Source organism: Phoca vitulina, unplaced genomic scaffold (genome assembly GCF_004348235.1).
Source record: "Phoca vitulina isolate PV1807 unplaced genomic scaffold, GSC_HSeal_1.0 scaffold11, whole genome shotgun sequence".
Classification (NCBI taxonomy): domain Eukaryota; kingdom Metazoa; phylum Chordata; class Mammalia; order Carnivora; family Phocidae; genus Phoca; species Phoca vitulina.
In genome coordinates, this window is record NW_022589714.1 from 43,621,282 (window position 1) to 43,641,808 (window position 20,527).

Here is a 20,527-nt window from a genome sequence, read left to right on the forward strand (position 1 = left end):
GTGTGGGGAAGCTCATGGTGGGGATGGGGAGGTGGGGGTGAGGGAGGCAGTGTGGGGGTGGGGAGGAACTGGGGTGCATCAGAGAGAAAATGCACCGCTGGATCAGGTCCGGAGAAACTGGCTAAAATGGCCAAAGAGGAGAAGCAAAAACTCTCCCCTCTGATAGATTCAGATGTAGGCGAAGTCCAAGAGATTTGGGTCGTTAATGGGGAAACAATTATGCTTATCTGCTTCCTGCCAATCTGTATCCACTGGCAGAGCAGAAGTAATTATAGACACTGTAGACACACTGTGGCATTAAGTGTTTGAATTACACTGCTTAACAACACTTCCTGCTCTGGCCTCCAGGCATGGCTGCAGAGCTGGTTTGAGCCAGCAGGTAACACTGTAGGGGCATGGCGATGTTGTTTGCAGAAGTTTCTCACATTTTCTTTCCCCAAAAAAACCTCACTCCAGCAACAGAAAGGGGTAAAAAAAAAGTTTGAGTTGCTACTAACTTGGTTTCTATTGAAATACTTAGCATGTCATTCACATAGCTGTCTTAGCAGAGGAAGCCGACATATTTTGAGAGTTTTTTTATCGAGTTTGTCTCCTCGTAGGAGCCAAAAGCAGGGTCAGCACCGTAGATTAGAATCAATTCAGTGGAGGGAAAATAAACCTCTGGAATATATTTTATCTTCCCTGAGCACGTCGCAGGCATTAGCAATAATGCAAACCCCGTCTGTGCATAGAGAGAAAACATCTATAGCTCAGACTCCTGCACATCTTCACCCTGGACTCTGTGGTCCCATGACCTTCACAGTGGGTGGGATGCTTCCAGACTCATCATCTCCTAACTGTGTGCTGCTGTGCACAGGACACACCCTCCCCCGGACTGTTCTCTCCTTATGGATGAAGACAGGAGCTGCTGAAAGATGGCCCACCCTGATGAGGCAACTGAGCCTTTCAGGGTGTGGATGTGAGCTGACTCCATTCGCCCTTGTGGTGGCCATTCCATCTCTGCTAGGTTAACGCTGCTCAGTTTGCTAGTCTTCTCCAACTTCAGGAAGACTAGAGAGCCAAAGGGGAAGGCCCAGGACCTTTTTCTGGTTCTTTTAGTTCACTCTGTGTGGCTGGCAGAGCAACTTGTCAAATAAGCACAGATGCATCAGAAAACCATTCAGCCAACCCATTAAAAGAGTGCTGGATTAGCTATTCAAAATGCTAACTTGCTGTGTCTATGTATATGTGTGCTCTGCAGCATCTCAACTGCTTAATTCTAAGACAAGGATGAATGAAGTACTACAGTAGAGATAGTAAAGTGCAGCCTTCCCCTCCTCTTGGTAGTATAAGTCCCTGAGCAGGTGGCACCTTCCCTAGCTGACCTGTCTACCTTTTGCTGCTGCATTTCCTTTTTAACAGAAACTTCAGATACACGTTGCCGACTTTCACTAAGAGGATCTTGAATGGCTGTTTCTATTTCTTACCTATCTTTCCCAGAGGCCTCACTGGACTTGGGAGGCCCAGCCCAGCCACCCTCCAGCAAGTCAGCTCTGCAAGCCTCCCTCCTCACTTCTCTAGATCAGGGCAGGTCTTTCCCTGCTCTGAGTCTTCAAGAACACCACTGGTATGGGCTTCAGTGGGGATTGCCTTGAGGCAATTGAAAATCATGCGGGCAATCTGGAGAGTCATCTTGAAGGCAGCTTTGCAGTGTAAGTGGTTTGTTTCAGTTCTGTGATTTAGCTGTTCTAAAGGTTGACATGGCAAAGACGGAGTCGACATGATTTAAGCCCCTAAGGAGGGAGCTGGCCAGAGTGCTGAACTCGGGCTCACTTCGCAATAGTCCTCAGACCCTGCTGGCTGCGCGGCGGACACACACACACACCGTCCACACCTGCTGGTCAGCAATCGTACCCCCAGGACAGAGGCAGATAAGAGTGTGTGCAGCAAGCTTCACACTTACAGCGTCACGCATGTAAACAGCTAGTGGAATGTGGGAGTACATGGCATGGGATCGTTCCCAGATCTCTTCGAGTTATATTTAGCGTAGGAGAGCTTGAGAATAGTTTGGCGGGAGTACATTGCCAGTCAAATGAATATTAATAGTGTGGGTCTTGGAGCAAAGAAAATATTTCTTCAGTATCTGATATATATCTATGAAGGAAACAGTTCCTCAGTGTTACAAGGCTTGGAGCACGGGGGTGTGATGAGCCTTCTGAGATCAGGAATCACCAGTGCCAGCTGGGAAAAGAACTCTACTTACAGTTTAAACCAAACTGTCTGAGCTTCCCTGGTGCCTGACTATAAACACTTTCTCCCCACAATTCCAACCCCCCCCCCAACAATTTATTTCTCTCAGGTTATATCAATCTGGTTCTTTCTCTTTTTTTGCTGTGCAGTGTATTAATGATTCTCAAAATCTTCCAGTTTATCCCAAACTGAAACACTGGCACCAGAGCTGAACCCCACGTCAACTCATGGGTGTTCATCTTCCCCCGCCCCCATCCAAAGGGAAAGCCAAGGAGTGGGGCTTGTTGGAAAATCCTCCCTTATTCTGGGGAAGCAGGGGTGTCCCCATCCCCCACCTCTCTACACTTTCTCCAGGAGCCAGTCTGCACAATCTTCTTTAGCCTGAGGTTCAACTTCCCCATTAACATAGACACAACACTTCACTGAAGCTGAAGTATAAGAAATTTTCTGCTTGATGTGTTTTATGTCCCATTATTATTTCCCCTGTACATCACATGCCTCTCTGAGAGGCACAGGAAAATGTGTCTGGTACAAGGTTTTGGGGGAAGGTCCCCCACCACTTAAAAAGGAGAAGGAGGGAGAGATGAGCCCATAAAGGAATTCACCTGAAGCTACTCCCTCTGCCTTCCCAGGAGGTCTGGACTCCCCTAAGAGCTCTGTCCTACTCTGGAAACTTCCTTTGCATCCACAGACTCCATTGCCAGCCTCCCTGGGATGGCTGTCTCCCTTCTGTCTGGGTTTCCCCTCTGTAGCCTCTCTGCTGCTCATTGTTTATGGGATGAAACTGGAGACAGGGAAAACACTGATGCGCTCAAACTGTGGCTGAGTCAAATCCATTGCTACGCCATTCCCTGCAACACCACCACAAACAATCACAATGGCTTCGTTCTTTTTTCTATCAGGTGGGGGAAATCAGAATCACACATTTGCACGTGCAGACTGTTCACGGCAATAAAGAAAAACGAATCAAGTATATACAAGGTCTCAAGTGGGGGACTTTCAAGGGGAAGAAACCAAGGTTAGGGGAAGACCGCCTCTCCATGGTAACAGTGGCGACGGGTAGATTCCCCCAGAAGTCTCTTAAAGTTAGAGGGCACACCCAAACTCCCATGCAAGATACGTAATCCGGTCACAAATAAAAAGCCTTTCCCCAGAGAGGTAGAAGTAAAGCTCTCGGCCCTCTGGGTTCCCGACAGTTGCAGGTACACTATCCCCCCAGTGCAAGCATTCCTAAAGTTCCCTCATTGAACCCCAGAGGGTTCTGGAGCATCTCTAGACTAGAATTCAGAGCTCACCCAGAGAGATGGGCTCCTCGGCAGTGGGCCTGCCCTGGTTCCCTGGGCACACTGGCAACAGGCACCCAGGCAGGTCAGATACCCACGGGAGAAGTGGGCACCAGCAAAGGAACCTGTCAGGCACCTTCTCAGCGTTCATGCTCAACACCACCCACAGCCATTTCTAGAAATAGCTGCCACTGGTGGCCCAAACAAAGCCCCCACAGAGAAGCGGGCTGGTGAGATGAGGGGACAAGATGAACAAGCATTGCAGACATGGGAAGAGCGTCCCTTCATGAGGAGGCGGTGGGGGTGGTGACCCAACCGGAGGCAAACAGAGTTGGCTCGCATTCCCTCAGCTCTGTTTGGCTGAGGTTATATGAGCCTCTTTCAGAAGCACCTCCTCTTGCACGCCCCGATCTCGCTAATAAGCCATTGACCTTGAGTGTGAGTCTGGGGCTGATTTGCTGCTCTGTCTTGGGGTACCCCAGGGGCCTGGTGGCTTCACGGGAAGAAACCCTGCTCAGTTTAGCAGCAATCGGTTTTTCTCTCCTCCTGCCACAGTGATCAAATTAGCAAGCTGTTTCTCCTCAGAGGAAATGTGGCCACGGGTCCCAGGAGGCACTGCCCGTTTGCCTGTCTGATGGGTTTGGGAAAGGAAAGCAGGGATGGATGCGAGTGTGCGTCCCTCCCTCCCCCAGCCCCAGCAGGGGCTCTCTGACCTGGGCCGGCCGGCCAGCCAGCAGCGAGACCACAGGGAGGGCAGGTGCTGGGCGCTTAGCTGCAGGAGGCCTGGCAGGTGGCTGCGTAGACGCTGCTGCCCACCGTGCCCCCGCTGCTCAGGCTGCTGCTGGGGCACTTGAGGGGTTTCATGCTGCTGTCCCTCTGGATGTGCAAGTGCTTGAGCCGCCAGCGTTCCCAGCTCCTCCGAAATTCCATCTGGACCTTCCATGGGAAAAGGAGGGAAACAAAAGCCGTCATGCAAACCAACTGCCCACAAAATGGCCCCATTATTACATTAGTAGGGGAGGAGGGGGGGAAATCCACTGCATTATATTAAGAGACACAAGTCAAGGCCTTCGGGCGCCTAAATTAATATCCCAATAAAATTGTTTATCGTTGTCTCCTATTTTCCGCCTCTCCTCAGGAGAGAGATGATGTTGATGACCTAATTGGTCTCTTCCATCTCTAAACTCCGTGACTCAGCTAAGGCCCCTCCGCAATCCATCACGCTATTATTTAACGGAAGAGAATGAGAGCAAGAGCAATGCGGGAGACAAGAACCAGGACGGAGGAGACGAGGAGGAGGAGGGAGAGGAGGAGGGAGAGCCTAACTTTGAGCAGCGTGGAGCCAAGGTGGCCCGAGTCTGCCTGCCAGGACGGCCCTAGTCTCCCGGGCAGCGGCACCAGGGGCACCCAGGCGTGGGTGCGGGAGGGACACGGAGCAGACCGGCCCATGGCCGCCGACAGGGGGGCACCGGGACACCAGAGGCTGACGGGGGCCTCTGCTTGTACAGCAGCATGGAGACCAATCTCATCTCACAGCCCTTAACTGCGGAGGCTGGGGAGAAAGATGGTAAACTGAGGCACATCTGTGGGAAGCCACCTCAGGGACTGAGGTGGTTTCCTGGACACCAGCAGGAAGAGGGACGGGACCGGGACTTCTCAGAGCACTGACACATGCGGCCCTTTCGGCCTCCATCACCCTCAGAACTTTTCCTGAACCTCTGCGATGGTCCCCGTCAAGACAACTGTCCTGAAAAGCCACCATTTATTGGGCACTTGCTACATGCCCAGCGCTTCCCACAGATTATTTTAGTTAACTTTCGCAGCAACCCTGTGAAGTAGCTCCTGTTGTTCTTGCGCACTGCGAGGTGGAGAAACTGAGGTGCAGAGTATTTCCGTATTTCCCTCCATCTCAGCCGGGATCCAAACCTAGATCGGGGCTGACCTCAAAGCTGGTCTCCTAAGCCCTGGCCTCCTGGCTCCCAGGACTCTTTAGGTCATGCTGGTTCAGGCGCGTCTCCTCCCCACTCAGCCCGGTGAGGGCCAGGACCACCTCGTCCTCATCTGGGATCCCCGGACCTAGCACAGTGTCCCGCAGAGAGCAGGCCCTCCACATGTGCTTTGTAAATGGGCTGAGGGAAGGAGCGAGTGACAAAACGAGCATCTGACACGGGGCTCCTTCTGCTACTGAGTTATTACAGTGAAACAGCGGAGATGACACCATGGTCCCAGACACCTGTCCCAGCACTTAGGGCGGTGCGCTTCCTCACACGCTAGGTTTACCCGACTCCCTGCCTCTGAGGGCCTGTCTGGCCAGGCCCCTGGCTCTGGGATTTGTGAGGAATGGGTAAAGCTCACTCACTTCTGTTTACACTCGGGGGGAGAAGCAAAGTGACTGCCCCACGTCGCACAACTGGGTAGCGGCAGATCTGGGACCGGCACTCAGGCTCCTGGGTCAGAGCCATGGTGAGAGGACGCGAGCCACAGCAGAACCACCCCTAGGCCTCCCCTCCCCTAGGCCCACTCTCTGGGCAGCTGAGGCAGGACCCATGTCCAGGCCATCTTTTCTCTTCGGGTCACAAGTACCTGGCATTGCCATGGCAACCTTGGGTCTGGAGAACAGCTTTTGCGGACAGGGATCTCAGCCCAGGAGCCACGTGTGTTTTTGTGGCCCAGTGAAGGTGACACGTCTGTCCTGGTGCCTGGAGGAGCCAGGCCCTGAGGTGTCTCTGGGGAACTGGGCGGTACACTGGCCTCCTGGACCCCACAGCATGAGCCTGGGAGAGCCCAAGGGGAGAGGCCAGTTGGGGATCTGGTGACTCAGGGGTCATTAGTTGCCCAGGGGCATGTGTGCCCGCCCCTCCCTACTGACAAAGCTGGGCTAGCCTTGGGGGGTGGGTGAAGTGGGGAGGTGATGGGTGACGGGCTTTGAGGAAGACAGTCGGAAGGAGACTCTCCACAGAAGTGGTGGGGAAGCCTTGCACGCATGTGTGTTGGGGGCAACATATGCTGCGGGCGTGGTTTTGGGGAATAGGAGGGAGAAGTGGGAAACGGGAACCGCGAGGGACCGAGAAGGTGAGAAGGGGCAGAAGTGCACAGAGGGGAGCCTCACTCTCTCCAGCCCACACAGGAACACCTGCCACCCTGCCCCTGGGAAATAAAGCAGCAGAGCTTAGGGCCAGGTAGCACCTCACCCCTCCAGCTGAGAACCATTCCTGAGGGGAATGCCCCCCCTGCAGAGCTCGTTTCTCAACATTTTCTTCAGTTTCTTAGGAAGTTCTTTGTGAAGGCTCGGATGTGGGGAAGAAGTAGGCTGGCACATCGTGCTGCCTCCCGTGGATCAAGGGCTTGTAGGACAAGGCCCCGTGAGTGTGCTCTACACCGGCCTCCTCTCTTTCCCCGGCCCACCCCACACGGAGCCTGGTTGGGCCTCTGAGACTGGCCCATAGGAAGGGCCAGAACGCATCTATGGGCCACTCACTGCCTCCCTTTCCCAGCCCCTGCAGCCCTGAGTCATCACTGGAGACCCCTCCCCGTCCACCAGCTTCACCACTTTCTAGCTGCTGAACTGGGGCTATTCATTTCATTTCGCCAAGGCTTAATTTTCTCACCTGTAGAATGATGACAACACCTGCTACATAGATTGCATTTAATAAAACATGTGAGCCCCTCATACATAGTAAACACTCAGGAAGTGTTTCCCGCCCTTTTAGAGCTCCATGTGCTCTGAGCATCATTAACTCCACTTTGCAGAAGAGGAAATAGGTATCAGACTGTGGGCATGTGACTTGCCCAAAGCCACACAGCTCATTAAGCGATGGGGCCTGGATGGGAGCAGAGGCCTGACGCCAAAGCCCACGTCCCACATCTTTCCCACGGCATCGCATTGCTCTTTGAGCCATGTCATGGCTCCCTGAAATACCAAGGTCCCCACCCACTGCTGCCCTCACGTCCCCCACACCCAGAGCACAAGTAAAACTAGTGTATGAATGCAGACTCTTGAGATCTCTGAACTCTGGGATACCAGACTCGTGACAGAAGCCACACCAAGAGCACCAGCCCTTCGGGGAGCCGTGTCCACGGGTCATCTGAGCCCCAGCCTCACGGATATAAACTCTCACCTGGGCCTGAATAGAGTTAAGAGAGTCATCAGTTTGCCCTGCAGACTCTGGAATGGGAGATTTCCCGCCCTCTCTTCCCTGCCGGGGTTAACCCTCTTGTGGCTACTTCCCCAGATGACCCCAGCGCCTCATCTAGTACTATTATGTTTCCCCTCTGGAAGGAGGGGGCGGTGGCACTGTGGTATTTGTGGCATCCAGTTTGACGGAGTGGGGCTGCTCCTGACCTGCGCCAGATCAAGCTGGGTACCCAGGCGGAAGGGGCTTTCCCCAGGCACCATAGACCCAAGGTACCCCCTCCTGCTGGGGGCTGATGGTCTCAGGGAAGGGAGGGCTGTGGTCCAGGAGGGTCTGCAGGAGAGGGTGTGGGGGTCAGCAACAGCCCCCTTCTTCCACCCCAGCGAGCAGAAAGCCCCCGGAGGAACACACGCTTTGCCCCGGTGCGCGGGGCTCTCCCCTGCACACAGAGAGTGGGTACTTTCCTCTCTCTGTTAGAATGCATTCCAGTCCCAGCTCTGCCACTTCCAGGCCGAACCTGGGGCAAGCTTCCTATTCTCTCTGATCTCCAGTGATCTCATGTGTGAAAAATGGGAATAATAAAACCATAATTTTAGCAGGGATTTTTTTTTTTTTTTTTTTTTGTGGGAGAGGGAGGAAGTAGTGACAATTAGATAAGATAGTGATTATTAAAGCCCCAGTACGTGACTTGGGTACGTCTGCTGCTGAATCATCTTTTAACCACCACCTGTTCACTCGGGACCCCCTTCACACAAGGCTGGGTCTTCCCCAAGTTCACATCCATTAGGGTATGCCTGTGTGTGTGTGTGTGTGTGTGTGTGTGTGAGAGAGAGAGAGACAGAGAGAGAGAGAGAGAGAGAGAGCCATGAGAGAGAGAGAGCCATGCACAGAATACAACTCATGGACAAGATGTCTCCTCAGCTTTAGTGCCTAGTGGGATGGGTATGGGGTTTCAGCTGAAAAGATGGATGGGAGTCCCCATTGACAACTCTAGAACAGCCCATAAGCATAGTAGCAGCCCATAAGTGTCCCCACTGTCCCCCTTAGGCCTTACCTCATTGTTGACAAAGCAGTACAAGATGGCGACCATCAGCCCCTGGAAACAAGAGTCATGTCAGCAGGGAGGAAGCGGGAGGGAGGTGCCCTGCAGGGAGACCCTGAACTCCTTGGGCTCCAGCCCCAACATCCACCTCCTCAGACTGGGCAGCCCAGGCAGGCCCAGAGCCGGAGTGGTGGGTTCCTTCTCCTTTTCTTTCTGGAGAAAGAAGAAGACCCCTTGCTTAGATACTGAAGAAGCTCTTCTACCGCCCTCTTCTTGAGGAGGTCTGACCCTAGAAAGTCCTCTGATCATGGGCCATCTTCCCCATCATGGCTCCGTCTTCTCACTCAGCACACTCAGTGCTCCAGAACTGTGATCTATGTGTGTATGTGTGCGCACATACGTGAAGTGCACATGCATGGGCCTCTGTGCGTGTGGCCCTCCCACAGGCCTCCTGAGGGGCTGGGACCAGGCTCTCATACATCTACACCCTCGGCATCATCTAATACTAGTGGAGAGGATGAATTCTTGGCTTTGGAAACCATGTGACCCGGCACATCTTGTTTTCACATCTCTGAGCTTCAGTTTCTTCCTCTGTAAAATCGGGTGATCCCACACAGCTCCTGGGATGCTGTGAATGTGTGCAAAGCCCCTGGCAGGGTGTCTGCCACCGAGCAGCAGCCCAGTAGATGGCTGCTGTGAAGCCAGGCTACCTCTGGGAAGGCTTCCTGTCCCACGCGGGGGGTGCTGGACGCTGATTCTAGCCCTAGCTGTGCTCCAGCCATGGAACCCTGGGCACAGCCCTCTTTCTCCCCAGGCCCCAGGGTGCCCATCTGCATGGTACAGGCTGGTCTCTGCCCACTCCCACTCTGCAACTTGGCAAGTGAGGACCCCGACCATGAGGTCACCTGGAAGGAGGTGAAGGAGAGCTCTGTGAACAGCTTGATTAAGCGCAGCGTCCCCCGGGCGTGTTCATCCATCACAAAGGCAAAGACAACCTCGTGGGTCCCCAGCAGGGGGATGAGCGTCAGTGTGGACTTGGCAAGCCTGAGGGTGAGGTGAAGACATTGTTCTGGATCTCTCCCAATGGACTCTTTCCCCTTTCTGTGCCCCAACCCCACATCTAGGGGTGACAGACACTCTCCCACCCCAAATACGCTGGGCTGGGCTGCCTGGCAAGGGGGAAGTAGAGGTCAAGACCCCCAGAAGCCCAGGAGCTGCCCCAGGTCCAGGGCTAAGGACAAGGCTTGGGGTCCCAGGGTGGGCCAGGTGGGAGAAGAAGGTCATGCAGGGCTCCAAGCTCAGCACCCCAGGATCTCTCTGTCTCTTCCGGAAGCAAGGGCTGAGGGTGTCCAACAGAGCCAGCTCAGGCACATCACCTGCACTTGATGTCCGTCTTGCACATGAGATTGGCTTTGAGTTTGGACACCACAATGCAGATGACCCGGATAAAGATGAGGAAGTTCATCTGTGGGGCAGAGGGGAGAGGGTGGTTAGAGGCCCTCTCGAAACACCCACAGTCTCCAGGCCTTCCCGCAGCAACTCTGGGCCCACCAGAACAGCCAGCCCTGCCCCCACATATCACTCACCCCAATGGCAAAGAGAATGGGCAGCCGGATAATGAGCCAGTAATTCATGTTGGAGTTCCTGGTCCAGCAGCTGAAGAGGAAGGGAGACACACAAAGCCCCCAGCTCACGGTGCAGGCCCAGGGGCACACAAACACGGCCACCATGAGCTATCCAACAACCAGTCCCACAGACTCATGCAGAGTCCTTCAAGCCACACACACACACCCAGAGTCCTAAATACATGGTCACACAGAGAGATACACACGGCCCCTTCAGGAACCTACGAACAGTCATGTGTGTGCCTAGCATCACACACAAAATAGCAGAAACATTTCACGGTTATTACAGAAAAACCACTACAGACCCCATGGACCCAGCACTGTCATCACACAGTCCTGGGGAGGAGTAGGGAAGGGGGACTAGAGAACTAAATTGGTAAATTAAGCTCCTGGTCCCTTGGTTTATCCTCCCAATGGGTAGTAGCGACGCACCCCAGGAGTCAAGGAATCCCATGAGGTCTGAGGATGGGGACCCAGGAGCAGGACACTCACCCCTCATCCTCATAGAGGTACTTGACAATGCCCCAGGGGATAACAAACAGCAGGGGAACACCTGAGAGGAGAGAGGGAAAGAGAGAGAGGGGCGAGGGCTGGCAGGCCCGAGCGTGCACCAGGCACACCCAGGGGCCTCTCCTTCCCCAGGCCCCTCCCCTTGCCTTGACCACAAACCACTTCCTGGCACATGTGGAGCTAGGCTGGTCTGGGAGCAGGAGAGCGCGGCAGCACCAACACCGACCCCCCGCCCCGCTCCCGGGCTCTTCCTCCGAGAGAGGATCCTACCACGTTCCGGCTGTATCTGTCCTCCCCAGTCCCCCCTCCCAGGCACACTGTCGGAGCTCACCCCCAAGTCCTGGCTGAGGCATGAGGACGAGGACCAGGTAACAGAGGGACCAGGCCATGGAGTGGGGAGAACATGCTGGAGGAGGTGGGGACAGGCCAACCCTCTGCTGCCCTTCTCCCCCTGCCACGGCCCACATGCCCATCTCAATCAACTCCTTCAGGCACCAGAAGCCCCTCCAGCCACCTGTGCCCAACCCGCACACACTGCAGGTGGCTGGGCAGAAGCCTGGAGGGGAGGTAGGGGCCCTGACTTTGATGCCAACAGCCCAGCTAACTGCACAGCGGCCCACGGTCCCAACAGCTCCAACGTTAACACTCGACACTCGGCTGAGACTCAACAGGTGTGGCGGGCGGCCTCTAGGAAGGCCCCCAGCGGCCCCACCTCCCGGCTTTCACACCGTGCTGTAGCCTATGCTGTGTCAGGATCGGTCTGCGTCCTGACAACGGACACAGAAGTGACGGCATGTCGCTTCTGAGATTAGGTTATCAAAGACTGTCTTAAAAGGTTATACAAGGCTTGCCTTGGGCTCTCTCTCTCAACCTGATCGCTTGCTCTGGGGGACACCATTTGTCAGGTCATGAGGGCACTCAGACAGCCCGTGGAGGCCCCTGTGGTGAGGAAGGGAGGCCTCCAGCCAACAGGCAGCAAGACCCGCGCTTCCTAACAGCCTTGCGAGTGAGTCTGCGAGGGATTCTCCAACCCCAGGGAAGACTTGTGTTGACAACAACCCGGGGCGAAGGCTTGACTACATCCCTGTTAGAGACTTTGAGCCAGAGGCATGCAGCTCAATGGAACCCAGATTCACGCCCACAGAAACTATGATAAGAATGGCTGCTTTCAGCAGCTAAGTTGTGGGGTCTTCTGTTCCGCAGCAGTAGAGAACTCATTCTACTGGTTTCCAGCTCCTTCAGGGGAGAGCCTCATTCATCTTCAGAGCTTCAGTGCTTGGCTCGCCCCAAGGGCTCAATACGTTTGCCGACTTCAAATGAACTGCCCATCCTCACGACAGATGGAGATGAACCAGGAGCTCAGGAGGGCACAGGTAGGACTAGAAGGCAGGGCTGCCCTCCCGCGCCCATGCCAACCATCTTCAGTGGCTTTCTGCACCAACTCCCCACACCTGTCCCTACGGGTGCCTCTCCCAGGGTGGGAGATAGGTAAGAGTGTGCGTATTAAGATGTATGGACACAGATGTGAGTGTGTGGTAGGGGGGTCCGTGCATATGCATGTGTGGCTTTAGGGGGGTCTCCCCCCAGAGCACGTTTCCAGGGTGGAGCCCACTTCATAGCCTTTCCTGTCACCATGCTCCATGTCCTCAAGAGCAGCTCCTGAGTAGCTGGTATGCCTAGAACTACGGTGCAGACAGGGCACAGAGGAAGAAGAGCAGCTGACCAGCATTCTTGATCAGATGTCTTTCTCCTTGGCCACTTATTTTCACACAAGCCAGACCTCTGAGCATCCATGATGCTTTAGTAACAGGCCTTCATGAGACTGCACAAGGGACGGGTGGTTTCCAAAGTCCTCAGGACATAGCACAGAGCTTGCCACATAGAAGATACTCCAAGAGGATGGAAGGAAGGAATGAGTGGATCAATATATCAATGAGAGAAGGGAAACTCTCAGGCAAGGACCTGCCAATTCCCTGAGCCATGCACACCCATGGAAACCTCCTTCTTGGGCATCCCCAGCCACCTGCTGTCCTTTCTCCCTGAGACTCCACTCCAGGACTGGGGAGCTCACTCATGTTATCAATAAGACCCTGCGAACTTCATTCATTCATCAGCCTCTCCTTAACAAAGCCCTTTTAAAAATGCAGGCCCTAGGGCTCTGCCACATGCAAACGTGACATACTCCCTGCTGGCTGCTTAGAAAGTCAACAAGACAGGCTGGAGAAAAAAAAAAAAGCCCAAATTAAGTCACACAGAACTGGCCCTGAGAAGTAATGATTCCCTTGTCCATCACTTGCCCCCCTGCCCCGCGCTGGGCAGCCTCTTTGTGGTGGGTTATGGGGGCACCCTGCTGCTGGTAGATGGCTGCGGAAGCTGACGTGTCTTTTGGGGACTCCCCAACTGTGTCAGAGTTTTAATTTTGATTCTTCTGCTCGCACGTGAAGCTAAAAGTTGTTTCCAAGCATCCCAGCGTGGGCTAGGTCTCCTTGCCCCACAGCTAAGCTCTTTGCGGATCTGGCTCTCTGTCCTCTGTCCTTGCCGCTCTGTCTCTCTCTGTATCTCCCCATCCCAATTCCTCAAGATAAGGGTGTTCTCAGGGGAAGGAAGGTCCCCCAGGTCCTACGCCTGTGCCCCCTCCGACCCTGAGCCCTGAGCCACGGCATGGGGTGGTGGGAAAGGATGAGCACCCCTCCCCCATTTCACATTCAGAAACCTCTCGGATGCCATGTGTCCCCACCAACCCTCCACCAACCACCCCCGCTCCTCTGCACACATCACACTGTCCCTCTGATTGTTCCTGCCCTCGGGTAGCCATGGAGACAGGCACTAACAGTGCTGATGCTGTTTCCCAGAATGGACAGACACGGTCCCCCACCCTAAGGACAGGCTTCCCAGAGCTCCTCTCAAAGAGCTAACCCCACCCACCCTCAGTTAGCGGCAGGGCTCTCCAGCTGCCCCCTGCCTGGGTGACTGCCCTAGCCTGGGAGGGGAGGAAGGCAGAGCAGGGAGGGGTGGGGCCTGTGGGAGGAGGAGGGAAGGGTGGAAGCAGGGAGTGGGACACAGAGGCCAGGCCACCTGCCCACCTGCGCAGAGGCCTGAGCTTGCTCAGCTGGGCCTTCAGGGGACTCCAGAGGCAGCACAGGACAGAGAACTTTCCATGAGGGGCAGCAGGGGCCCAGGGCCTGGGAGTCAGGAGGCCTGTTTCCAGTGCTTGCTCTGCCTATCAGGGCCTGCCCTCTCTGGGCCTTGGTGCCTTCAAGATAGTGATGGCCCCCTTTAGAGGCCCCCTTCTACAGTGGGGCCGTAGAGAGCCAAGTGAACGAGGGATAGCAGCAGAAAGGAATGCAGGGGAAGAACAGGGGCAGGGAGGCTGAGAGGGCCAGACAACCTGTGCAGGCTTCCTGAGGAGGTGGGCTGGATGGAGGACAGCCTTGCAAAGGCTCAGGGGCAGGAACCAGTATGGGAGGGGGACGTCATGTGGCCTTGACTGAGGCGGTAAGTCCCCAGAGGTCGGGGCGGCCGTGGTCAGAGCCTGAGGCTGGCGAAGGAAGGAACGACAGTAGGGAATGAAGGAATGAATGGCAAGCCCGATGTGGAGGGCAGGGTCCTGTGGTGGGGACAGGGACACGGGCAGTTTAGGAAGGGCCAGAGGGCAGGGTTCTCTGGCTCTGTCCCAGGGGGGCTCCGGTGGGCCCCTCCAGAGTAAGCACTGTTGCATCTGTTTTCCCTGTCGTGGGGTGGGGGCTGGGGGACTGCCGGTGGTGGGGGTCTCAGCCCCTGTTCTCATCAGAATCCCACGCGGCGAGAGGCAGAAGCACAACCAGAAATGTTCCAGCAAAAAAAAAGACACAATGGATCTCCACAAACTTTTTTGGCTAGAACATTTCCAGCTGGGCTCCAGGCACATCCGCGGTCCACCCTCTCCTCAGCGGGCTTCTGGCTGACCAGCCCTGCCCTGCCAGGCTCCTCTGAACCCTCCTCTTCATCATTGGGTGACAGAGCCACAGCCCCTCAGCGCTCACCTCCCGACCCCCTACCCTGAGGCCCAGGACTCTCCATTTCCCTCAGGGCCTGGGTATCAAGGACTGGGTGCGGGGTTCCATCCCTAGAGGTCTCAGAAGTAGAGGTGTTTGAGGACAGTTCCGTGGCCGCCAATGGTGCGTGTGGTGTATCTGGCCAGATAGGGTGGAGGCCTCTGCTTCCATTAAGTGGTTAGGGCTATGCAGGGAGGGGAGTGTAACCACAGCCCCCTGCAGAGAGTCCTGTGCCCAGGAGAGAGTTAGCCAGTGGGCCGGGCCCGTTGGCCCAGCAGCGTGTTCTGAGTCCCAAGCTGGCTTCCTGGGGGTAGCCTGAAGGCAGTAGTTCTGAGAGAGGTCAGGGTCTCCCACCTCCCATGCCACAGGTTGGGGCGGAGGGGCGCGTGAGCCGAACGGCAGTGGGCCTTACCCCAGCCTATGCTCAGATAGAGCCTGAAGATGCGCTGCTCGGAGAAGACAGAGAAGGCCAACAGCGTGTACAGGTACACGCCCTCCACCAGGAGCCAGCAGTAATTGGCTGCCACGCAGTACTGCATGAGCAGGAACACCAGGCGGCAGCCCAGAGAATCCTGGGGGCAGAGGAAGGGTCCCCAGGGGACAACAGCTCTGCCCCCTGCCTCTCTTGACCCCCCTCCCCATCCTACCCCAGCTGCTACCCTACCACCTTGAATGAAGGAGGAGAGAGCTAACGCCTTCTTGCCAGGGCCCGTGCCGAGACCTTGGCCTGCTCTAGCTCACTGAATCACTATCGTGGGTGGGAGAAGCTAATATGATCCCCATTACAGGTGAGAAAACTGAGGCCCAGAGAACTTAAGTGACTTGCCCCAAACTCTATAGCTAGTAAGTAGCAGAGCTGGGAGTCAAGCCTGGCTCTGTTTCCAAAGTCCACTCCTTAGGGGCAGGGAGAGCATCCACCTCCTTAGCCTGGGGGCTCCCAGGGTGGACTGCTTCTCCCATCGGACTGGGGGCTCCCTGAGGAGCAGGCGGAGCCCCTCTTGCCTTTTCTTTGTGCCAGGCCTGGGTGGGTGGGGGGAGGCTGGCCTTCACTGACTACGCATCCCTCTCCAGGCCCCTTCCTGAACACGTCACACACCTGGTAGGAGAGGAGCCCGTCCCACTGGTGCTGCTGCGGGGCCGTGCTGTACATCCACTTGAGGACCGCGTCCCTGATGAAGACGGACAATGCTCGCAGGATGAAGGACGCGAACAGGTTCAGGTGGATGTAGTTCCGGGTACAGTACAGGTGTCTGTGGGAGAAAGCAAGGCTCCTTCCTGGCAAGATGGCCAACGGGTCTGCTCCACAAGCCTCAGTTCTCAAGCTGATGGACCCCTCAGGCATGTTTCTGCCTCTGGGACTGTGTCTTTTCTTCCTCTGAAAATACCCTTCTTCCTCGCAACCCCCCAAATTCCCTGGGTCCAGTGTGTAAGTCCTTTCAGGTATGTGGTCACAGACACCGTCCGTCCACACTATCCTTCCCTCTACGGCATCGGCTTTTCTGCAGAGTCATGTGTAAGCCAAGTGATTTATGTGTGAGGACCACTTTCCCCAGTGGAGACTTAGCTTTACTTCCTGAGGGAAGGACCTGCCTCTCACATGCCTTGAGGATGCCTTATGGAGGCAGACGAGCGCGAAGCACATGGGAGGAATTCAGAAAGTATTAGACACAATTTCAATGTCCTTTCAGGTAAAAATGCATAGCTAACTGCAAAGACAAGGGCATTTCCAGTAAGGGCTATCTACCCACACCGGGAGCAAACATCATTCTTAACTGAGGAATTTTATAAGCATTGCCTTCAAAATCAGGAAAATAAGGATTGCCTAGCCTTACAAAGCTATTCATCTATTCAACATCGTAGTATAGATCCTGGCCGCTGGAAGAATGCAAGGGAAAAAATGCATAAGAATTGGAAATAAAGGAACAAAATTGTCATTATTCGTAGAGGGGAGAGTATCTTCATAGAGAATCCAAGATAATCTACACACAAATTATTAGAATTGATAGGAGAGTTCATCTAGCAAGATTACTGATGTGCGCTTATAGACAGCAGCAATAAACAATTAAAAAGTAAATTCTAAAAATTCACTTATAATTTTTTAATCGGCTACATAGAAAAAAGTCTAACAGAAGATGGGCAAGATCTCTATGGAGAATATAATGAAACTCGCTTAAAATTGCTAGAGAAGACTTAAAATCCCACATTCATGGATAGAAAGACTCACTATTTTGAAAGTGGCAATTCTTGCCACCGTAATTGATAAATTCAATATAGCTATACTAAAAATTCCAACAGGGTTGATTTTTGTTTTCCTGGAACTCTCAAAACATGTAAAGAACCAAGGGCTAAGAATACTCCAGACACTCCTAAAGAACCACAAATAAGGGCCTTTACTATAAGAGAACCGAGGTTTTCAATGAATTTACAGTAGTTAAGGCCCCATGGTATTGACAATCGGACAGATAAATAGACCAACGGGCAAGAATACAGATGACAGAAACCAACCCAGGCAAAGACAACTCTTGCTGCATGGCAGATTAAGCACCCTAAAGCCAAGGGGGAAAGGATGAGCTATCACAAATGGTACTGAAGCAATTAACTCGACGTATATATGGAAACAATAAAATTAAATCTCTTAATCTCACCATCGACAAAAATTAATTTCAGGTGGATTAAAGAACCAGAAGGAATGCGCAAAACTTATGACCCCAGCATAAATTAAGATTTCTTAAACAAGACCATAAAGGAATTTGGTCTTTGGGAAAAAAAAAATTGATAGTTCTTTTTAATCAATTGGCAAAATCAATCTTTATCAATTAATAACTTTTATTGATAAATTTTATCAGTAAAAATGAATACACTGATATGTTTCCTTTCATTAAAATTAAGGACTTCCATGTATAAAAGGCACCATTAAGTGAGTGAAAAAATAAATCACAGATTAAGAGAGGATATACCCTGGATTAGGACCAAGAATATGTAATCAAAGGCCAAAATAATAAAGAAGAAGCCAAATAAGCCAATAAAAAAGTAAGCAAAGGATGGGAATAAGTGATTCACAAAATGAAACATACACAAATGCTTAATCTCTCTAGGAATCCGGGCTATGCAAATTAAAATCACGAGATACTTCACACACTTCAGATTAGCAACAATTAGGTGAAAATAGTAAATATTGGTGAGGATGTTAAGCAAAGGGAACTCTCATCTATTACTGGTAAGAGGGCAAACTGGTATGACCACTTTGGAGAGCAACTCCACCTAATAAATTAACAAAAGCACGTGGTGTTCAGAGCAGGCAATTCTACTCAGAGGTATGTGCCCCTGGAGAAATGCACAAGGGGTCATAAGTAAGAATGTTACTCGTAGTCAGGTTTGTAATTCAGAGAAGAAAAAAAAAAGGGAAACCTCAAGTACCCATTGAAGTGACAACAAATAAATTGTAACATGTTATACGACAGAGTCTGGAGTGACAGTTAAAATAAATGAAACAGAACTACCTGTATCAACATAAATGAATCTCACAAAAACATGCCACGCCAAAAATAACATTGCGAAAGGAGATGTATAACATGCCATTAAAAATATGCAAAACCCGCAGCTACATATTTTTATAGATACTGCAAATGTGGCAGAAGTATAGAGATGCATGGGGATTATAAGTAGCCCCTTTGGGGGTTCCCTCTGGTTGGAGGGTGGCGGGCAGTGGCAGGGAGGGCCCCCCAGGGCAGCGTGACCGTGCTGGGTAATGATGCATGAGTGCTCAGTATCAGCCACTGTATTTTCAGATCTCTGAAATACTTCATAATACAAGGGGGGAATATTCACTGAGTGAATGCATTTATTAAGCACTGACTGTGTGCCCAGCACTCACTGTGCCAGGTGCCATGGGGGCAGCAGGAGGAATGAAGCCTGTCCTGTTTCTGCTGGCTGGGAGCCTGAGGTCCCTGCACTCAGAATCCCTCCTGACCTTGAACCCAGCTGTCCCTCCCACACCCCCTCCCCACACCCACACCCACCAAGTGCGGAGGGAGTGGAAAGAACATGGGCCTCTGGAAGGAATGTCTCGAGGTTAGACGTAGGAAGACCTTTTCCATGGGGCTGATAAGCTCCAAAGAGGGCAGAATCTTTAAATCCTTGAGATCTTATCTAAAATCATAAGGAATTCCTACTTAAGCTTCGCATGCTCGCTAGAGAGGACGTCCCCTAATCCTACACCCACTACTACGGTTTGGGGATGTGTGCCTTGGGTATTTCTTGTGTGGTGTTTGTCTTTCTTTTCTGCAGTATTCTAGGCATGCTTTTACAGAGTAGAGACTAGACCAAGTATACAGTGTCTCATCCTGTGTTTTCAGCCTTGTATGTGGGGAGGGAACAGGCTCTTCAGAGATCTCTCAAGAGAAGAACCTGTTGCACCGTCACTTTAGTTTGGTGCTCCCCCATCTACTGGGTACAGAGCGGGGAGCTGGGATGAAGCAGCCCCTCCAGGACCCCCACTTCTTACCTGAAGCTCAGGAGGATGGCCGAGGCGATGACCAGAGCGGAGAAGGACAGTGTGTAGCCCACCGTGTAGATGATGGAAAAGGACAGGAGCTGTTCCTCTGGGGAGCTCTGTGTGCACACGAGGGATACCATGCACGTGAGGCAGCCCACGCCCTCCTCTCCCACATCCTTCCTTCCCCTTTCCCAGGGGACGGGGACAGGGACAGAGGCGGGGCCCCGACTCAGGCTGCACCGGGGACCCCAGAACTAAGAAAGAAAATTACCTAGGGCCATGGTCCTTGGATGTCTAGGGCCTTGTCCCGAGGCCAGTGGGGCGAACACACATCACCTCTACCCGGCAAGCATGGTGTGCAAAGCTCCCAGGGGCAGGGGCGTAGACAAGATGGCCACAGACCAGCCCACCAGATGCCCAGGGTCCCTGTGCCACTGATGCTGGGACCCTGCTACCCCTCGCCGCCTCAGAGCCCCATCTCCAACTCACTCTCTCCCCTCGCTTGGACTCCTCGCACTCTGACAGGTTCCTCCAGGGCGAGCTGGAGTTGTCCTGGCGCCGCCACAGGCCCTCAGCCGTGCAGAATCGATACGCGCGGCCCTGCAGCACTGGGCGGAGAGACGCGGGGGCTGCGCCTGGGCCGACGCCACAGGCCCCGCATTCCTCCCCGTCCCGGGGGCCGCTCCTGCTCCCCCAGGACTGACCTTCAGGAGTTAGCAACACCTCTTACACACACACACACACACACTCACACACTCAGGCCCTCCTCTCCTGCCATGTGCCCATGTGGCCCAGGACAGGAAAGGCAGTCACTAAGGGCCACCCAGCCCCACCTTCAGCCTTTCCTCTTGGCCACCCTGGGATGCAGTCTGATGAAGCCATGTTTTTGAGATGAGACAACTCTAGCCCATTTCCATGGCCTGCTTCTAGCCTCAAATCACACTGCTGACAAGGTCTGGCGCTCACCACCTGACAATTCCACAGACACCCACTGTGACTTCTGATTTTCAGGACTCAGGCCCTGCCTCCCTCCAACACGCCACAGACAGGACAGACCCTGGAACAGGTGGGTACGGAGCTCCTGAGAGGAAGGAAGAGACAGCCCTGCCCTCAGGGAGCCCCAGTCTGAGGGGAGACACAGCCCTGCCCTCAGGGAGCCCCAGTCTGAGGGGAGAC

The 20,527-nt window shown here is 53.7% G+C and overlaps 1 protein-coding gene across 3 annotated transcripts in view; it reads right to left on the minus strand.

The window, feature by feature from the left end:
• Positions 1–4,182: 4,182 nt before the first annotated feature.
• Positions 4,183–20,527, minus strand: part of GLP1R (glucagon like peptide 1 receptor) — a 40,780-nt gene continuing 24,435 nt past the window's right edge. For all 3 annotated transcript variants that reach the window (XM_032409885.1, XM_032409886.1, XM_032409887.1), the window contains 10 exons: positions 19,841–19,959; positions 19,361–19,467; positions 15,953–16,106; positions 15,269–15,428; positions 10,805–10,865; positions 10,274–10,343; positions 10,064–10,152; positions 9,593–9,731; positions 8,700–8,741; positions 4,183–4,448 (listed from right to left, as the gene is read on the minus strand). In XM_032409885.1, the coding sequence (XP_032265776.1) occupies positions 4,281–4,448; positions 8,700–8,741; positions 9,593–9,731; positions 10,064–10,152; positions 10,274–10,343; positions 10,805–10,865; positions 15,269–15,428; positions 15,953–16,106; positions 19,361–19,467; positions 19,841–19,959 (1,109 nt within the window). In that variant the 3' untranslated portion in view covers positions 4,183–4,280. The remainder of the gene's footprint in view (positions 4,449–8,699; positions 8,742–9,592; positions 9,732–10,063; positions 10,153–10,273; positions 10,344–10,804; positions 10,866–15,268; positions 15,429–15,952; positions 16,107–19,360; positions 19,468–19,840; positions 19,960–20,527) is intronic.